The sequence below is a fragment of the Dendrobates tinctorius genome, unplaced genomic scaffold (assembly GCF_039654945.1).
Source record: "Dendrobates tinctorius isolate UK_male_01 unplaced genomic scaffold, ASM3965494v1 ptg000250l, whole genome shotgun sequence".
Taxonomy (NCBI): domain Eukaryota; kingdom Metazoa; phylum Chordata; class Amphibia; order Anura; family Dendrobatidae; genus Dendrobates; species Dendrobates tinctorius.
Window position 1 is genome coordinate 49700394 of NW_027361917.1, and position 21433 is coordinate 49721826.

The following is a 21433-nucleotide window of genomic DNA, read 5'->3' on the forward strand; positions in this document are numbered from 1 at the left end:
TAGGGTACCATCATTTCTGTCCAGGCATATTTCATGAGGAGTTTGGGTTTTTTTTAAATTCTGTGGAAGCATGGTTGAAAAGCAAAGTGTGACTTTCATTTGTTCATTTTCGTAGATTTTTGATTTATTATTACTTTTGTCAGATTCAAGTTATTTCTGTTACCATTGTGGGTTTTTCTGTAATTAAACAAGAGGTACCAACAATTTTGACCACGTGTGTGTGTGTGTATATAGCAATATATGGGGTCCATCATCTACTGTACTGAGCATTATAGCATTAAATGGTGCCTTTTATGTTTGGAGCATTATATGGGCCCCTCATATACTATATGGGGCCCATCATATACTGTATAGACATACTGATAGGGAATTTAGATTGTGAGCCCCATCAGGGACAGCTATGATAATGTGTGCAAACTGTAAAGTGCTGTGGAATGTTAGCGCTATATAAAAAAAGAAAAATAAAGTATGGAGCATTATATGGGGCCCATTATATATGGAGCAATATATCGGACCCATCATATACTGTATGGAGCATTAAATGGGGCTCATTATACTGTATGGATGATCATTATATGGGGCCCATAATACTGTATGGTGCAATATATGGGACTCATTATACTGTATGGAGCCCATCATATACTGTATGGAGCAATATATGGCTCATGTATGGAGCAATATATGGCTCATGTATGGAGCAATATATGGGGCTCATTATATTGTATGGAGAATTGTATGGGGCCCATCATATATTGTATGGAGAATTGTATGGGGCCCATCATATATTGTATGGAGCAATTTATGGGGCTCATTATACTATTTGGAGCACTATTTGGTCTCATACTGTATAAAGCAATATATGGTGCTCATACTGTATGAAGCAATATATGGTGCTCATACTGTATGAAGCAATATATGGTGCTCATTATTCTGTCTGGAGCACTATGTGGTGCCCATAATACTGTATGGAGCAATATATGGGGTTCATTATTGTGTATGGAGCACTATGTGGTGCCGATAATACAGTATGAAGGACTACACTGTCCGGTTCCTGAGCTATTGTAGCATTTACAATAGATATCACTCATGTAATGTAAGAAGTAAGTAAAATCTTTGGCATTGTACTATACCTATATTTCTCTGCCGTATCTGTGCATCATGAATCATGGTATGTTTTAAAGGGACTCTTTCGTCCGGGACCCATGAAAACCTGAAGCCGTCCCTGCCTGGACGGCTTCAGGTTTATGCCTACAGTTTAAATGATAATTGGATTATATGAGTTTTTAATTTAAAAACTTTTCCTGATCTAACTCTAACAGCTACTCATTAGTAGAGATGAGCAAATTTGTTTGTTTTTTGTCCCCGAATCTGATTTTGACATATTCGAGCCATATTCGAACACTATTCGTGTCGATTGTATGTTTAATGATTGGTTCCAAACATATATGATTAATTTCTACTCCCATTGACTCTAATGACGTTCAGCTGTGTTTGACGAATATTGCAAAAACAATATTCGATGCTGATCGTATTCGGAACCGAATCTGAACAAATTTGCTCATCTCTTCATTGGTTAAATCTTCTGCCACTGCACTTGTCCACGTCTGACTTTTCTTTTATAGAGCAATTGCGTGCCATACTGGCACATAACTTCTACAACCTATTATTGGCTTTGGACACATGCAATGCCAACTAGCATCAGAACTGAGGCAATAATTGGCTGCAGCGGTCTTTCTTCTATAGTCCTTCCTCACTTAAAGATATTGAGCGAGAAAGCAGCCAAAACCACCAAAGACTCCGCAAAGAGTTTGGGAGAGAGGTTGTGTATTAGAATATCTAATGATGTTTAATGTCTAAAACTTGTGTATAACTTCTGTATGTCAATATAACCTTAAAGAGTATATCTGGGACTTAAAAACATACAAAAAAGGCATGTAGTTGCTAACAGAGGAAACTACCTGCCTGTTGTACCCAGCGCAGGTCATCGACTGCTCCTGCAAAAGATTCAGTTGCTCCCAATCAACAGCAGCAATTTCTCATCTTGTTGACATGGCGGGACTACTGATGCCGATTGACAGCCGGCTTCCCCCCATTAGACAGTGGATAGCCAGCTGTCAATCAGCATGACACCAGTAGTCCCGCCCTGTCAACAGGAAAGCAAACTGCCGCTCTGTTGACGTGATGTCGACGGAAGACTGTGATTGCTCTGTTAAAATGAAAACATGACAGTAGTGCACACAGTATTTTCTACTAAATGTGATTGCTCTGTGACAGCGGAGAACGGCGCCTGGCACAACACAACCTGCCTGGTAGTGCTTAAGCACATTTGTTTGGGTTTTTAGAGCCTCGCATATCTCCTTTAAAGAGGTTGTCTTAACTATTTTTTTGTGTTAGAAGGGTTTTTGTTAATGAGCAGATCTCAGGGTATCACACTGGAACTGTGGGGAAAGCTGGAATGTTTTAAATTCCCCTGAAATGCCATCATAAGTGAAATTAAGCATTCTACAAGGCTTTTGAAATTAGGATGATTCAGCGTCAGGCTATGACATGAGGTTCCTGAATGGGGGCCTCCCTTATCTTGCAATATCCTTACAGTACTCACCATTTAAATTACTTTTTTCTTTTTGTATGAAAACTTTTTATAATTGGAATAATTTGTAATCCTTTATCAATACAACTATTTTATCTTCCTAGATTTCCAGGAGCCCTATGCTGTGGTTGTGCTTTTAGAACAAGATTTAGTAGTTATAGACCTTGCACAAAACGGGTAAGATTTTATTTACTTCCACCATTTGCCTTTGCCTATAGATGTCATCTATTACGTGGACAGGAATGTGTGGCCATATAATCAGTTTCATAGATGCCTAAAATCAGTCATACTGATATGTAATTTCTATTGACAAATATCAGCAGTATATTGGATCTTCATGTATAGTACATGGCATTAATGAAGTCATGACAGAAACTACAGTGACCATTTACAGGAGGGTGCTTTGAGAACAGTGATGAGTAGTGTTGTTCTGGAAAATGTTGATGCCTAAAGCCCCCGTCACACATAACGATGTCCCAGCGATCCCACCAATGATCCGACATGGATGGGATCGCTGGGACATTGTTAGGCTGATCGCTGGTGAGCTGTCACATAGACAGCCCCAGCGATCAGGACCAGCGACGCTGGACGCTGGTTCTAATGTAAACGTCTGGTATCCAGGAGCCGCGACTCCTGGATACCCGCTGTTTACCTTGGAAACCAGCATGTAAGCCGGTTTCCAAGGTAAACAGCGGGTATCCAGGAGCCGCAGCTCCTGGATACCTGACGTTTACATTAGAAACCAGCGTCACAGATCGCTGGTCTCGCGCTGCCACACACAGCGATGCGTGCTGGGCAGCGGGAAACCAGCGATGGAAAAATAGCCCAGGCCGCTTGAGTACGATCAGCAATAACCGGCAGGGGGGGGGCGGTCGCTGATCCCCATCACACATAGCGATCTCGCTGGTGAGATCGCTGATATATCACAAAATCAGCGATCTCGCTAGCGAGATCACTGTATGTGATGGGACCCTAAGGCTGGTGATTGCAGCAGCTTTGTCATGAGCTGAGAATGGTAGGAGTATGTGAACAGTTGACTACTGTATAGAAATCAATGGATTGGAGAGAGCTGACAGAGATCTTAGGAGATAACTCAGTCTGGAATGTAGCTACTGCATATACTCTGCTCTTGTGGTCAATCTGCTTGGCAACAAGCTGTACACAATGCAAGTTAAAATTTCACAACAGTTGAATGAAAGCAAATAGAGCAATTCAGTTGAAAACTTCCTTATTTTCATGCTGTTTAACCAACTATACTGCAATAGCCGTGGTATGGGGCCATTCCGTTCACTGTTATCCACCCCCACAAAGTGTCCACAGCCAATAGAATAACCACAGACAACAGGTCTCGGGGATAACAGCTGCTTTACTTCAGCAGAACGGGAAAAAATAACATGGAGTTATGGTAACAGTTCACGTGGGGAATCCACGGCCAATACAGTTCAGGATTGGATTCTGACACAGAATTGAGGTTCTGGAGCTTTAAGAACCTGTTTTAGTTAGGAGCAGTACTTGCAGGTAATTATAAGAAACTCAAAGTCTCTTGGTTGCATAAAGGCAGAAGAGGGAATATATGGCAATATTTACAGACCTGAAATCCCGTATTCATTTCCTCAGCTGGTCACGGTACGTGCAGAAATATACTTGAAGTAAATAACGGATAATTTGCGGTGAGGCGGGGGACCCTCAATTTCCTCAACACGCGGAGCAATAGGTTCATCTGTACACATTTAGTGTGGCCTAATACTGTAGAAACACGACTTAAACCGGATAGCAGGGATCTAGGGTTAAAAAAGGTTAAAAGTCTTCAGCCATCTTGGCTGTAGAAGGCAGGGGAAGATCCAAGGCATTAGGCCTGGCTATAAGTGTTTAGATGAAGAGAAGGATGAACCTCCAGGCTTGGAGCCTGGAGGGGGTCAGGAGACCCCTCACATGAGGTCTGCTCTGGGTCACATCTTGAACCAGACTCCCCAGGGAACCTTCCAGAACCCTGTCTTGTCTCCACAGAGACTGGAGGTAGCTCCTCCCATTGAACCTTGGTGATAGGGTCACCGACCAATAGGATAACTCTCAATTGTTGTGCCTGACTTCACATTGTGAGATTAATCTATAAATCATGAATATATGAGAATAGTGAGTAATGGATTCATTTACACCATATAACAGTGAAAGGATAACTTAGGGGTGAGCTGAGGTGTACAAGAGCTACTCACGGGCCAGAGTTACTTAAAGGGACATACCCAGTCTGGACCGGGTCACTGCAATACCAATTTCAAAACGTGAGAACCCCCTCTTTAAACCATGGGAACCTTTATCTGTAATTGCTTTTTGCTATTTAGCTATTCTTTTAAAATCAAATGTGAAAGTCTTTTCATGGATAAGCCGTCATAAGCTATCAATCAGTTAAAATCTTAGATACAACTGTACTGAATATTTAAAGAGGTTCAGTAGAAGTGACTTATTGACTTAAATGGCCTGTAAAGAATCCTAACCGGAACCCTAAGGACATATTTAGTACAAATGGAATACGTCCTGAGACAGAATTATCCTACAACACTGCCCAGACTCACAAAGGCTCTTCTGGCTGCGAATTACTGAAACCATGTTCCAAAATTTAGAGGAAAACATCCAGAATATTGGAGTCTGATATATCAAAGAAACCTTTGCACAACATGGATTTCGTGTTGAAATATTCATCAAAATGTCCATATACTTTTTAAGATGTAGTGTGTGGAAAAAAAGGCAGTTTGGTTCACCCTTGTCAGTCAATGGCGAGCAAACAAATGTTGGATTTTGCATAATACTCTTGTAAAATGAGACACCAGTAGAGGAGTCTGTTTTGTTGTTTTGCTCCCCTTCCTTTCACCACTGAAAGACCCCTATACATTCAGCTGATTTAAGTGTGTGTGTATGTAGGGGAGTTGGGCAGAATGTCTAACATGCATTTGGCTGACTCACATCTAAGGATACCGTCACATTTAGCGATGCACCAGCAATCCCGACAACGATATGACCCCGTCAGGATCGCTGGTACATCGCTAAATGGTCGCTAGTGAGCTGCCAAACAGGCAAATCTCACCAGCGATGCAGCAGCGGTCGGCGGTCGTTACTTACCTGTCAGACGCGGCGATGAAGACGTCCTCCCGCCCGCGTCCACGCGTCGCTCGTCGACTCCAGCAGGAAGCGGCCGACGAGAAACGGCCCAGGACGTTCTAGCGCGATCAGCGATAGCCAGCGGGGGAGACGGTTGGAGGTAAGTATCACACATCGGTGACGCTTAAGCGATATCGCTATCGATCTCGCTTAGTGTGATGGGCCCTTTAGATGTATGATGCCCCACACACCTTTTATTAAAGTTTACTTTAGATCTGGTTTCTAATTGACATTTTGTATACTATGTTACCTTATGTCCATACAGTGGGTGAAATACACTTATGATCGAAAGTTTTGGCACCCTTGAATTTGTTCCAGAATATGAAGTATTTCTCCCTAAAATTATTACAATTACACAATTTGTTATACACGTTTATTTCCTTTGTGCGTATTGGAACAGCACAAAAAAGGGGAAAAAAGGCAAATTGGTCATAATTTCACACACAACCCCAAAAATGGGCCGGGTAAAATAGTTGGCACCCTCAACTTAATACAGTATTTGGTAGCACACCCTTTTGGAATAAACAACTGCAATCAATCGCTTCCTATAACTATCAACAAGCTTCTTACACCTCTCAACTGGAATTTTGGACTTCTTTTGCAAACTGCTCCAGGTCTCTCATATTTGACGGTGCCTCATCCCATTGCAATTTTAAGATCTCTCCACAGGTGTTCAATGGAATATAGATCCGGACTGATTGCTGGCCACTTTAGAACTCTCCAGTGCTTTGTTTCCATCCATTTCTGGGTGCTTCCTAAAGTATGTTTGGGGTAATTGTCCTGCTGGAAACCCATAAACCAGGATGCAAACCCAGCTTTCTAACACTGGACACTACATTGCAACCCAAAACCCTTTGGTAATCTTCAAATTTCATGATGCCTTGCACATAGTCAAGGCATTCAGTGTCAGAGGCAGCAAAACAACCCCCAATACATATTTAAACTTCTTCCATATTTGACTGAAGGTACTGTGTTCTTTCCTTTGTAGACTTCAATTCGTTTTTCGTAAACAGAATGATGTGCTTTACCAAAAAGCTCCATCTTGGTCTCCTCTGTCCAGATGACACCTTCTCAGAAGGTTTTCAGCTTACTCAACATCTAGCGTTGTCTGTATTTCCTGCCATAGCATTTAATTTCATTCAAATCTCGATGGATAGTTCGTGCTGACACTGATGCACCCTGAGCATCCAGGACAGCTTGAATTTTTTTGGAACTTGATTGGGGCTGCGTATCCACCATCCGTGGCTATCCTGCATTGCAAACCTTTCATCAGTTTTTCTCTGCCATCTACCACCAGGCAGATTAGCTACAGTGCCATGGGTTGTAAACTTCTTGAATATGTTGCACACCATGGTCATCAAGATCTCTGGAGATGGACTTGTAACTTTGATATTGGTGATATTTTTCAACAATTTTGGTTCTCTTCTCTGTTCTCCATGCTTAGTGTGACACAATTCAAAGATTGAGTCAACGTCGTCCCTTTTTTTATTTGGTTTCAGGTGTGATTTTCATATTGCCCACACCTGGTACTTGAAACAGCTATGTTTGAACTAGCATCACATGTTTGAAGCAAAGTTGTTTGCCCACTTTTTTGGAAAGGTGGCAACAATTTTTTCCAGTCAATTTTGGGGGTTTTGTGTGAAATGATCTAATTTGTCTTTTTTTAACTGTTTTTGTGTTGTTCCAATATACACAGGAAATAAACGTGTGTAACAAAATGTGTAATTGCAATAATTTCCAAGGAGAAATACTCAATTTTCTGGAACAGTTTAAAAGTTCACAACATTTTCACCCATGACTGTTTGTATTGAACACGTTAACAATTTTCTAAGTAAATCTATTTCTAAAGGTGCTGTTGACATGAAATGCTCACTACATGTCTGTAACAATACATCCAAGTCACGCTGACAAAGAAATCAAACCATAGATAGCTATAAATTAAGTTGTGTAATAATGAGAAATGAAGAAAAAGAGGTGCAAAAATCCATGGAAAGTCATGACACCAGCTGAAATCTATCGATGGTTAGAAAACAATCTTGCCACTTAACGAAAAATATTCTTGTTAAACCGATGGCCAATAAAAAGGTGTCTCGTTACCAAGGTGCCACACGTGAAAAATCTCATGATGGTTAAATCAGTGAGCTATCTCAAGACCTTTGCAACCTTATTTTTGTAAAACATACTGATGGCATTGGTTACAGAAAAATGTCTAAATTGCTGAAGGTTCCAGTGAGCACTGTTGGTGTCATAATCCAAAAGTGGAAAGAATACAATTTCACCATAAGCATGCCACGACCAGGTGCTCCATGAATGATTTCAGAAAGAGTGAAATGAATTATCAGAAGAGATTGTCCTAGAGCCAAGGACCACCTGTGGGGAGAGCTTCAGAAAGATCTGGAATCAGCAGGTACAGTTGTTTCAAAGAAAATGTAAGTAATGCACTCAAACTGCATAGCATGTATGTGAGCTTACAATGAAAAACTTAGTTACTGAACAAAAAGCATGTTCAAGCACGTTTAAAGTTTGCTCAATAACATTTAGACAAGCTTATGAAGTACTGGGATAATATAGTCTGGTCATAGGAGACCAAAATTGAACTCTTCGGATACTATAATACTGACCTTGTTTGGAGGCCAAAAAGCACTGCATATCACCCCTAAAACACCATACCAACAGTGAAGTTTGGAGGTGGGAACATCATGGTGTGGGGCTGTTTTCAGCATACGGCACTGGCAAACTTAATATAGTTAAAGGAAGGATGAATAAATAAATGTACCGATACATTCTTAATAAAAATCTTATGCCATCTACCAAGCTGATGAAGATGAAACGAGGATGGACGCTTCAAGACAATGATCCGAAAAAAGATTGCTCTCAGTAGGAATAAACAAAATAATAATTTTATCCCAAAAGGTAAGTGTCTTAGAGGCAGCTTCAATATTCAAAACCGATTCTAATAACAGAAGAATCTATATGCCAAATAATACAATTACAATATTTTATTGAGATACGTGTAAAAAAATAACATTAAAAAACATATACAAAATAGGGACAACAATGTGCAAAAAAACACCACATCATTAAGGTAAGTAGAAAGCCATCAAAAAAATCTCATAGCAGTGTATGGACAAAGAGTGAAAAAGCTACACGCGAAACGCACGTCGGGGTACTGCCACTATTTAAGGTAATGTAGCAGCACCTTTTCTTTTACATACCTTCTCCATACTTTAGCCTTCAATACCTTTAATATGTACTCTGGTCACTTTGCCACATGGATTAACATTTTTATACCTGGAGTTACATATTTTCTTTTGGACGCTTAGGCAATTATTTGAGCCTTTTTTTATATTTGGCCCCTTAGTACCATTTAGGACTTATTTTGATTCTACTACACATGGGTGCTTTTTTCTATTGTCCTGAGTTTTGATTGCTGCCAAATGTAGTGAGTTTTTTTCACTCTTTGTCCATACACTGCTATGGGATTTTTTGATGACTTTCTGCTTACCTTAATGATGTAGTGTTTTTTTGCACATTGTTGTCCATATTTTGTAAAATAATGATCTTGTAGTTATACCTTTTTTAATGGCTAGCAAAAATAAAATAAATGATGTTGCTTAGCAAGAGCAATCATTTTTTCAACCGGCTAACACGGTAACAAACCTTTTTTTTATTTTTAATGATCCGAAGTGCACAGCCAAGGAAATTCTCAATTGGTTTCAGAGAAAGCAAATAAAGCTGGAGGTATGGCCCAACTAATCACCTGACATGATACGATAGAAAACTTATGGAAGGAACTACAGCTCAGAGTTCATAGGGGCTCAAGGAACCTTCAGGATTTAAATTGATTGTGTGGAAGGATGGGCCCAAATCACACCTGAGCAGTAGGTGCAACTAGTTTCTCCATACAGGAGGTGTCTTGAAGCTGTCGTAATCACCATCAAAGGCTTTTATACCAAGTATTAAATTTCAGTGTGTGCAATACTTTTTCCTTGTGTCATTTCTCATTGTTATACACAACTTAATTTATGGACATCTGTGGTTTGATTTCTTTGCGAGTGTGGATTGGATGGGTTGTTACTGAGATCTGGTGAGAATTTCATGTCAATTGCACCTTTAGAAATATTTCCTCAGAAAATTGGTTAAGTGATCAATACTTATTTCACCCAATTGTGTACAGTATTAGTGACAGCACTCAGTAGGAAATGACAGTCTCTAAATATGTCAGCCATTTTCATACTTTTTACATTTGTTCATTTTAGAGAAAACTAGCTGCACCAGATGCGCAATCATTTCTTACTATTGCGTTTACATGTGGCATACAGAAAAAGAAAACGATAAATATATCAGGAGTTTTGCTAAGAATATATTGATCTTTCATAGCAAAGACAGGGCTGTGATGAGCTTCCATTCTGATTTCCTGAAACACAAGTTGGGTGTCAGCAATAAAAGAATGAGAAAACAATGATATAAAAATTATTATTGCAATTTGTTTGGATGGTGCTCAGCTGTGATATGTTACGAACTATGTTTATTTTTTCTTTTGGTAGATATCCGATATTTGAAAACCCTTATCCTCTGAGCATACACGAGTCTCCGGTCACTTGCTGTGAGTATTTTGCGGACTGTCCTGAGGACCTTATCCCTGCACTTTATTTTGTTGGCAACAGGCAAAAGCGACAAGGTTACAGTAAAAAGGTGAGTACTGACAACCCTCATATATCTACAGATATTTTCTTATTTCATCTGTTTCATAAGTTTGATCTTGTTTTATTACAGGAATGGCCCATCAGTGGTGGTAACTGGGGTGTTGGCACTCAAAGTTACCCAGAGATAATAATCACAGGGTAAGTCAGCACCACAGCATTTCCTTATATTACTCTTTTAAGGTCAAAAGCTAATGCTTACTCATTCTGTGGAATTTAAATAGTAACAGTCGTTTTAATTTTTATTCCATAAATTGATAGTACACATGAAAATAAGCAACTTTGTAATATATCTTATCTGCTTTTTTTCTCTGCGAGGACCAAGCATTCATTTTCAAAAATCTTAAGGCTGCGTTCACACGTCGCGTTTTTTTCGCAGCGGTTTTTAATGCGCGTTTTTACAGCGAAAACGCAAAAAAAGCATCCCACGCGTTCCTATGGGATTCCGCAATGCTGTGCTAATGCTGCGGATTTTCCCGCGGGGGAAACGCATCGCGGGAAAATACGCAGCATGCTTATTAATTTTGCGGAATCGCGGGGATTCCGCCCACATAGGAATGCATTGTTCTGCTTACTTTCCGCATGTGGTTGTGCCCACCATGGGAAAAGTAAGCAGAACATTTGCGGATGGTACACACTGTCTGGAGGAGAGGAGACTGTCCTCCAGGCTCTGGGTACCATATCCCTGTAAAAGAAAAAAAGAATAAAAAATCAGGTTATATTCAACTTCCGGCGTCCCGCGCAGCCTTCCCGGGCCTCAGCGATGCTCCCGTTCCCAGTAATGCCTTGCGAGACCTTTGATGACGTCGCAGTCTCGCGATTACTGTAGCGGTCCATATTCCTTGCGAGATCGCTACAGTATCGCGAGACCACGACGTCATCAAAGGTCTCACAAGGAATTACTGGGAACGGGAGTATTGCTGAGGCCCGGGAAGGCTGCGCGGGACGCCGGAAGGTGAATATAACCCGACTTTTTTATTTTTAACATTCGATCTTTTTACTACTGATGCTGCATACGCAGCCTCAATAGTAAAAAGTTGGTCACACTAGTCAAACACTATGTTTGACGAGTGTGACCAACCTGTCAATCAGTTCTCCAAGCAATGCTATAGATCGCTTGGAAAACGCTAGTATTCTGCAAGCTAATTACGCTTACAAATCGCTAGTTTTTCCACTGGAAAATTGTGGGAATTTAAAATGCGATTTTCCCGCGGAATGGAATTGTGGTCTTCCCGTGGAAGTTATCGTGGGAATTCCGCAACGTGTGCACATAGCCTAATTCTTGGGTAAAAACTGTATTCACTGAACAGACTTTTTACATTACTGAGATGGCTATTGTTACTGATAAGATTCCATGTAAGTTGAGGAGGTGAGGGAAGAGGATGTGGTTGGATCTAGAGTAAAAGCTCCCATCCTTCTCTTGTCTACATAGGAGACAGCAGTTACTACTGAAAAGACTATCTCACCTATGAAAAAAAAATCTATCTACACTGATTTTACCTGATATATGAGAGAATCAAAGATTAATCCTGGGGAGGAAAAAATGATTTCTCTAAAAAGACATATTACAAAGTTGCTTATTTTCAGGTATACTATTTATGAAATAAAAATTAACGCGACAATTAAACTTTTAAGATTTCACAATCATTATGCAAAAAAACATTAGCTCGCGCATGCATATGATGCCTTACAGAACAGTTAGAACTATTTCTCCTACCAAACCATGCCTATCCAATATGTTCAGGTGCTTCTCACAAAATTAGGATATCCTCAAAAAGTTAATTTATTTCAGTTCTTCAATACAAAAAGTGAGTTGTACAAACTCGGTGATCTATTTCAAGTGTTTTTCTGTTAATGTTGATAAATATGGCTTCCAGACAATAAAAATACAAAAGTCATTATCTCAGTTAATTAGAATACTTTATAACACCAGCTTGAAAAATTATTTTAAAATCTGAAATGTTGTCCTACTGAAATGTATGTTCAGTAAATGCACTCAATACTTGGTCGGGGCTTCTTTTGCATCAATTACTGCATCAATCCGGTGTGGCATGGAGGCGATCGACCTGTGGCACTGCTGAGGTGTTATGGAAGCCCAGGTTGCTTTGATAGCAGCCTTCAGTTCGTCTGCATTGTTGGGTCTGGTGTCTCTCATCTTCCTCTTGACAATACCCCATAGATTCTCTATGCGGTGAAGGTTAGGCGAGTTTGCTGAACACAGTGGACCTACACCAGCAGATGAGATGGCTCCCCAAACCATCACCGACTGTGGAAACTTCACTCTAGACCTCAAGCAGCTTAGATTGTTTGCCTCTCCACTCTTCCTCCAGACTCTGGGACCTTAATTTCCATATGAAATGCAAAATTTACTTTCATCTGAAAACAACACCTTGGACCACTGAACAACAGTACAGTTCTTTTTCTCCTTGGTCCAGGTAAGAAGTTTCTGGCGTTGTCTATTGGACATGAGTGGCTTGACACAAGGAATGAGACACTTGTAGCCCATGTCCTGGATACGTCTGTGTGTGGTGGCTCTTGAAGCAATGACTCCAGCAGCAGTCCACTTCTTGTGAATCTTCCCCAAATTTTTGAATGTCCTTTTCTTAACAAACCTTTCAAGGCTGTGGTTATCCCGGATGCTTGTGCACCTTTTTCTATCACACTTTTTCCTTCCAACTTTCCATTAATATGCTTGGATACAGCACTCTGAACAGCCAGCTTCTTTAGCAATGACCTTTTGTGGCTTACCCTCCTTGTGGAGTGTGTCAGTGACTGCCTTCTGGACATCTGTCATGTCAGCAGTTTTCCCCATGATTGTGAAGCTTACTGAAACAGATAAGGGACGTTTTTAAACACTTAGGAAGCCTTTGCAGGTGTGTTTTGTTAATTATTCTAATTTACTGAGATTATTTTTGGGTTTTCAATGGCTGTAAGCCATAATCATCAACATTAACAGAAATAAACACTTGAAATAGATCACTGTTTGTAATGACTATATAATGAGTTTCATTTTTTTGTTTTGAAGAACTGAAATAAATGTAACTTTTTGATATTTTAATTTTTTGAGAAGCACCTGTATTAAAGGGAATCGAACCCTTTTTTTGTGATACGATGTAAAGATATAATTCAATTTAGTGTCACATAAGCATTATAGCAGGACTTTTGATACCCACTGACTCCCCACCTTTGATGCATAAATACCGTTTTTAGCTCCTGCAGTGTATGTAAATCTCTGCATCTTGATGGGCGGGGCTTATTCTCCTTCTCTCCCCCCCCCCCCTCTGCTTGCTGTACGTATTGTGATCTGTGAATATCACAGATCCTGGAGAGTTACCGCGCGTGCGCATTGAAATGGCCTCTCGCACGTGCAGAATGCTTTGCCCAACTGTGGGCAAAGCATAAAATCAGTATTGCGCATGCGCTGGCATACGCAATTACGTTCTGTGGCCCAGAAGTATTGTAATACGTACAGCAAGCCGAGGAGGGAGAGAAGGAGAATAAGCCCCGCCCATCGGACCGGACCGCGGAGATTTACATACACCGCAGGAGAGCTAAAAACGGTATTTATGCATCAAAGGTGGAGCGTCAAGGGCTATCAAAAGTACTGCTATAATGCTTATGTGACACTAAATTGAATGATATCTTTACTTCATATCGCAAAAAATGGGTGACAGATTCCCTTAAAAACCGTCTATTAAAGTAGCGCTCCCATTAGTTTTTACCCTCTTAATATATTGCAGTCATCTAATATATAAAGCTCAAGTGTGTGTATGTATGTCCGGGATTGGCATCCGCACCGTCGCAACTACAGCCACAAAATTTGGCACAGTCACACGTCTGGACCCCGAGAGTGTCCTAGGCTATGTTTTGAGGCGAAATTTTAACCCCGCGCGTTCCAATTCACCAAACAATTTTGCCCCTATCTACATGATGGGGAAAAAGTGTGTATCAAGCCCCGCCCCTCATTATGATGTCATAATGGTTGCCATGGCGACGCTGATGTCATCATAGGTTGCAAGCCCCGCAGCTCATTATGATGTCATAATGGTTGACTATGGGAAGGAGGATGTGTGATGGGTATATGGGCACTGGACTATGGGATGAAGGATATGTATGATGAGCATATGGGCACGGGACTATGGGATGGAGGATGTGTGATGGGTATATGGGCACTGGACTATGGGATGGAGGATATGTATGATGGGTATATGGACACGGGACTATGGGATGGAGGATAATTATAATTTGCTATAACAACAGTTAGTTACTATGCCCGGGCAGCGCCGGGCTCTTCAGCTAGTCTTATTATATATGCCTATGCATTTAAAAATTGCTCAATTTGCCTTTCTACCCAGTTAATATGTTTTCTGCTACATGTAGCAACAGGAAGTCATAACCCTCTTTAACTCCTGACCCAGCTGCTCCCTCCTCCCCTGCCAGGGACTTTGCAGCCAGTAAATTTGTAGTTCTAATGATGACGTGTGCAGGGAAAAGATATCTCCTGTTTCTACATAGAGCCTAGAAGAATTCAGCTAGTGTGCTTTTTAAGCACGTAATGTCATAGACCTAATGGAAAAGAGAAAAATTAACTGGAAAGGAGAGCAAAATGAGCAGTTGTAAGCACACAGTGCCATATAATGTGATGATTAAGGGGATAAAATTTGATGGGAGTGCTTCTTTAAGTGATCCCCGAGAATATTGGAGAAATGAATTACTACATTACAGATGAACAGGTTTTTCTTACTAAAGCCTGAATATATCTTTAAATCACCACTCCAGTGTTTTTTTTTATCTTATTTTGGCACTGGAGTGGCGCTGTAAGCCCCCTGCCCCATTCTTTTATCACATTCCAGCCTCACCTTTTGCCGACGACGTTCCTGTCCCCCTGCGCCATCTTGTGCCCGTAACTTGTTCTGACTAGCCGGAAGTCAGAAGCTAAGTCACAAGAGTTTTATTCAAGTCTTTGAGAGCCAGTACAAGGCTCTCATGGGAGCAACACTGGAAAAGGACGAAGGCAGCAGCAGGTGAGTATGAGACAGGGAACAGGGGAATTAAGTTTAAAGCACCGCTCCAGTGGTGTAGAAAAAAAAAAAGGAGCTTACTTAGAGGTGTAGTGAGCACCTTGAACCCACAGGTACTTCACAAAATTTTATAATGTTGAGATGTGAAAATGAAAACATTTATTTTTCCCCACAAAATGTTGCTTTAGCCACAAATATTTCATTTTCACAAGGGTAACAGGAAAAAATGGACCATGTAATTTGTTGTACAGTTTGTCCTGAGTACGCAGGTACCCCATGTTTGGTGGAAAACTACTGTTTAAGCACACGACAGGGCTCTGAAATGAAGGAGCGCCATTTGAATTCTGGATCATAATTTTGGCTGAAATAGATTGCGGATGCCATGTCACATTTGAAGAGCTCCTGACATGTCAAAACAGCAGAAACCCCAAAAAGTGACCCCATTTTGGAAACGTACCTTTTGTTGAATGTATTGAGTGGTTTTAACCCTCAAACGATTTACAGAATTGTAGAACATTGGGCTGAGTCAAAGGAAAATTTCCATTTTTACACTAAAATGTTACTTTAGCCCAAAGTTTCAATTTTAAAAAGGAATAATAGGAGAAAATAGACCACATAATATGTTAAGCATACCACATGTGTATTATAGTACAGATTTTGCTGCTATGGTTTGCAGGTACCATGTCTCATTGGCAGTGTCCCTGAGGTGCCAGAACCGCAGAGCTCCCCCATAACTGACCTCATTTAACAAACTACACCTCTCAATGTATTTCATCTAGGGGTGCAGTGATCATATTGACCACCACATTTGTCACAGAATTTTTTATACCATTGGGCGTAGAAGAAAAAATAATTCCATTTTTAGAATTCTTTTGTTTTAGCCCCAGATTTTACATTGGAGATTATTAACAAAATGGCACCACAATTTCTGTTGAACATGGCTGTACCCCATATGTGGCTATACTGTACTGCTTAGCCACACGAGAACAAATTATCGTGGAATAGTTTGCAAACTCCATATACAGAGTCCCTAAGTGCCAGAAGGGCAGAATCACCCCCCCTCCCAAGTGACCCCATTTTGGAAATTACACCCCTCTGTGAATTTATCGTCAGGTGCAGTGATGATTTTGACTCCATGGGCGTTTTCCAGAAACAAGCAGCAGTGAATGTAACGGCGGTAAAATTGCAAATCTTCCATAGACCCCATAAATTAAGCAGGCTCTCATCAGTTCAGAAATGCCAAACATGTGGATGTTAATTGTAGTTTAGATGCACACTGTGGGGCCCAGAAAGGGGGGTGGGCATTAGGATTTAGGAGCACGGAATTCACTAGATTTATTTTTGGTGGTGAGGAGCCATTTTGCTTTTCCAGAGCCTCTGTACTACCAGTAACATGGAAGCCCCCTATATTTCCATTGACAGATGATGGAAATGCATGGGGACTTGCTTTTTAGTGGATTGAATGAATGTACAGCATGAGCTAAAAACAGCAGTACTGGAATGATTATTTTTGTGTGCCTTTTAATCGTGTAGTAAAAGTGATAAGGCAGCTTTACTCTTTGGGTCAGTACGATTACAGTGATAGCACATGTATATCTTTTTTTGTTTGTTTTGGCGCTTTTACACAATAAAAACTATTTCATTGAAAAAAAAATTGTTTTTGCATCGTTCTATTCTGAGAGCTATACCTTTTCTTTATTTTTTCACTGATATACAGTGGGTACATAAAGTATTCAGACCCCTTTTACATTTTTTATTGTTTTATTGCAGCCATTTGGTAAATTCAAAAAAGTTCATTTTTTTCTCAATAATGTACACTCTGCACCCCATCTTGACTGGAAAAAAACAGAAATGTAGAAATTTTTGCAAGTTTATTAAAAAAGAAAAACTGAAATATCACATGATCATAAGTGTTCAGACCCTTTGCTGAGTATTGAGTAGAAGCACCCTTTTGAGCTAGTACAGCCATGAGTCTTCTTGGGAATGATGCCACAAGTTTTTCACATCTGGATTTTGGGGTCCTCTGCCATTCTCCCTTGCAGATCCTCTCCAGTTCTGTCCGGTTGGATGGTAAAAATTGGTGGACAGCCATTTTCAGGTCTCTCCAGAGATGCTCAATTGGGTTTAGATCAGGGCTCTGGCTGGGCTAGTCAAGAATGGTCACAGAGTTGTTCTGAAACCACTCCTTTGTTATTTTAGCTGTGTTTAGGGTCATTACCTTGTTGGAAGGTGAACCTTCAGCCAAGTCTGAGGTCCAGAGCAATCTGGAAGAGGTTTTCATCCAGGATATCTCTATATACTTGGCCACATTCATGTTTCATTCAGTTGCAACCAGTCGTCCTGTCCCTGCAGCTGAAAAACCCCCATAGCATGATGCTGCCACCACCATGTTTCACTGTTGGGATTGTATTGGGTAGGTGATGAGCAGTGCCTGGTTTTCTCCCCCCTTCCCTTTTAGAATTATCACTAAAATGTTCTGTCTTTGTCTCATCACACCAGAGAATCTTGTTTCTCATAGTCTGGGAGTCCTTCATGTGTGTTATTTTTTTTATTTATTTATTTTTTTTAAAGCAAACTCTATGCAGGCTTTCATATGTCTGGCATTGAGGAGAGGCTTCTGTCGGGCCACTCTGCCATAAAGGCCCAACTGGTGGAGGGCTGCAGTGATAGTTGACTTTGTGGAACTTTCTCCCATCTCCCTACTGCGTCTGTGGAGCTCAGCCACAGTGATCTTGGGCTTCTTCTTTACCTCTCTCACCAAGGTTCTTCTCTCACGATTGCTCAGTTTGGCTGGAGGGCCAGGTCTAGGAAGACTTCTGGTGGTCCCAAACTTCTTCCATTTAAGGATCATGGAGGACATTGTGCTCTTAGGAACCTTGGGTACTGCAGAAATTCTTTTGTAACCTTGACTCGATCTGTGCCTTGCCACAATTCTGTCTCTGAGCTACTTCGCCAGTTCCTTTGACCTCATGATTCTCATTTGGTCTGACATGCACTGTGAGCTGTGAGGTCTTATGTTGACAGGTGTGTGCCTTTACAAATCAAGTCCTATCAGTTTAATTAAACACAGCTAGACTCCAATGAAGGAGTAGAACCATCTCAAGGAGGATCACAAGGAAATGGACAGCATGTGACTTAAATATGAGTGTCTCAGCAAAGGGTCTGAATACTTATGACCATATGATATTTCAGTTTTTCTTTAATACATTTGCAAAAACTTTTACATTTCTGTTTTTTTCAGTCAAGATGGGGTGCAGAGTGTACATTAATGAGAAAAAAATTAACTTTTTTAAATTTACCAAATGGCTGCAATGAAACAAAGAGTGAAAAATTTAAAGGGGTCTGAATTCTTTCCGTACCCACTGTAGCTGCATGGCGGCTTGTTTTTTCCCAGACATGATGGTGTTTTCCACGATACCATTTTTATTTACTTTTGAATCTGTCTCGTTTTATTCCTGTTTTTTTTTCGGTGTTATGATGAAAAAGCATAGTTTTTTGCCTCATTTGTAATTTTTCTTTTACGATGTTCATTGAAGGGATTAACTAGTGGGACAGTTTTATAGGTTAGGCTGTTCCGGACGTGGTGATATCAAATATGGTACTTTGTTTATTTTTGTTTTTACATAAATGTATGCATTTATCAAATTAATATTTTTTCATTTTATTTTGGATTCTTTATTTTGTGATTTTTATTTTTTTTAGATTTTTACAATTTTTAAAAACCTTTTTTAATTTTTTACCTTGTCCCAGTGTGATCATATGATCAGTAGATACAGTAACACCTGAGAATTCCACAGTAATATATTGTGCCAAAAAAAAAAAAAAATGTAGACGTGCTAATATATTAATTACCAGGTGCACTGAAAGAGATAAGTGGGAACCACTCAATTATGTACCAAGAAAGGAATACCCCAAAACAGAGGATAGAAAAAAGTGCCAGACAACAGAGATATTGAAATAAAATTGCCTTTATTATGCAAAATTGGCAAGTAAGTAGTACTAAACATCAAAAACATGTGCCCGTGCTGGGGTAAAAAGAGATGGACCTAAGGGAAGGAATGAATCAGCATTATAATAATTGATCATATAAAAAACAATAATACTGTATGGTCCCAAGAATGAAACCCCAAAAGCAAGGAATTGGTTGATTCAATATGTATCATATCAAAAAAGTGGAAAGTTACATAATTAATATACATAATGGTGCACGTAATAGAAAAAACCTGTACATGTACGGCAGATGTCGTGAAGGGGTTAAAAAGCCTTTAAAATAAAATGTGCATGAATGGTTCCTTGAATTTATGAATGGAACGCCATAAAAAAATCTCAGCTAGCCACTGTGTAAATGAACATCATGTAAAATCTGGGTCAAATGAGCATTAAACTTTTATAACCGTGATTTTAAAAGCAACATTTGGGAAAGTGGAACAGCTGTAAGGTGGGTGAAGTCGGGTTACATTTGAATTTGTTAAAATACATTTGTATGAAGGAACATATTACATTAGAAAGCTTATTCTGGGATTTATTCAGTTTTCGTAGCACTGATATTAAAAGGAACCTGTCCCATCCTTGCTAGCATGTAAACTGTCCCCAATGTGTTCATAGGGATGCAGTCTACATCACAAGCACTTTTTTAGTCTTTAAAAACGGCGGTCTCATCATGTGCAAAAAGCACTTTATATAGTTAGATCGTTACCTGTTCATTTAGTCATAGGGGTGTGCTTCATTTCATTCAGTCTCCATTGGCGCCACTCATGCAATTTGAATGATATTCCTGGGGTTGTGCCAATGTCGCTCATATTGGCTTTAAAAAAATCCTGCGCTTGTGCAGTGTTGATCGGGGAGCCGCGTTTGCGCCATGACGAGCGACTCCAGACATACAGTGATGCCGGGTACTATACACAGCTTCAGTGCGCATGCGCTGGTATCCACTCGTCACGGCGCATGAGCGGCTCCTCGATCGAAATTGCGCAAACGCGGCTCCATGATGCCAGCACTGGATTTTTCAAAGTGGATTTGAGTGATGTTGTCGCAACATCGTTCAAATTAAGTGGTAGGCGACAACCGTGACTGAATAAAATGAAGCACACCCCTACGACTAAACGGTGCGATATAACTATATAAAGTGCTTTTTGCACATGATTAGACCGACGTTTTTAATGAAAAAACATGTTAGTGATGTACATTGTATCACTAAATTCACACTGGGGAAGTTTACATGCTGAAAAGGTACATAATAGGTTCCCTTTTAAATGACATTTTAATTATTCTTGATAAAAGTTTTATATAGTTGCACTCATAAATTCTGTATTCAAAAATTAGTACACGGACTATCTATATGTCACCCTTTGGTGCCACCATGAGGCACTGTATTGGCCCCTAGAAGCAGTGCTTTGGTCATACAGAATACAACGTTTAAAATCTGTAAAGAAAAATGTATAAACTGATGGATTACATTATCGCACATGTTTCTATGGGAGCTCTGTCGGGTTTCTGTGCCTCATTGATCCCAATTACAGCTGGGTATGAGGCCTCGTCATTGCCATGTCAGCTAGTCTACAGTGAGCAAGCTGTTCTGTCTGTATCCAAGCGTTCTATTTAATAAGTGTTGGTATGAGCAGTGTTAAAAAATCCCTTTTAATAGATGTTTGTGTCTGTACTTTTCAGTCATGCGGATGGATCAATCAAATTTTGGGATGCGTCAGCAAGTAAGATTTTTTTTACTTTACATCCACATGTAAGCCAACCATGTACTTTCTTCTTTTATACTATTTGATGTGTGGAAAATACTGAGTGGCTATACCATTAATTCGTCTTTCTTGTAAGATCTCCATAATATCCTTGTGAGCATTCTTTGATCTGTGCTGCCTAGACTTGTTTCTTGTTTGGCCAATAGATCCTTACTAGTAATCCTGGCCTTTAAAAAGTAAGACTTTTCTTTAAACATATTTTAATTTAGAACTCAA

The 21433-nt window shown here is 40.0% G+C and overlaps 1 protein-coding gene across 3 annotated transcripts in view; it reads left to right on the top strand.

Annotated features, from left to right (window-relative positions):
* Positions 1–21433, top strand: part of STXBP5 (syntaxin binding protein 5) — a 492483-nt gene that overhangs the window by 361959 nt on the left and 109091 nt on the right. For all 3 annotated transcript variants that reach the window (XM_073557677.1, XM_073557678.1, XM_073557679.1), the window contains exons 11-14: positions 2695–2767; positions 10291–10438; positions 10520–10587; positions 21135–21175. In XM_073557677.1, coding sequence (XP_073413778.1) covers positions 2695–2767; positions 10291–10438; positions 10520–10587; positions 21135–21175 — 330 coding nt within the window. The remainder of the gene's footprint in view (positions 1–2694; positions 2768–10290; positions 10439–10519; positions 10588–21134; positions 21176–21433) is intronic.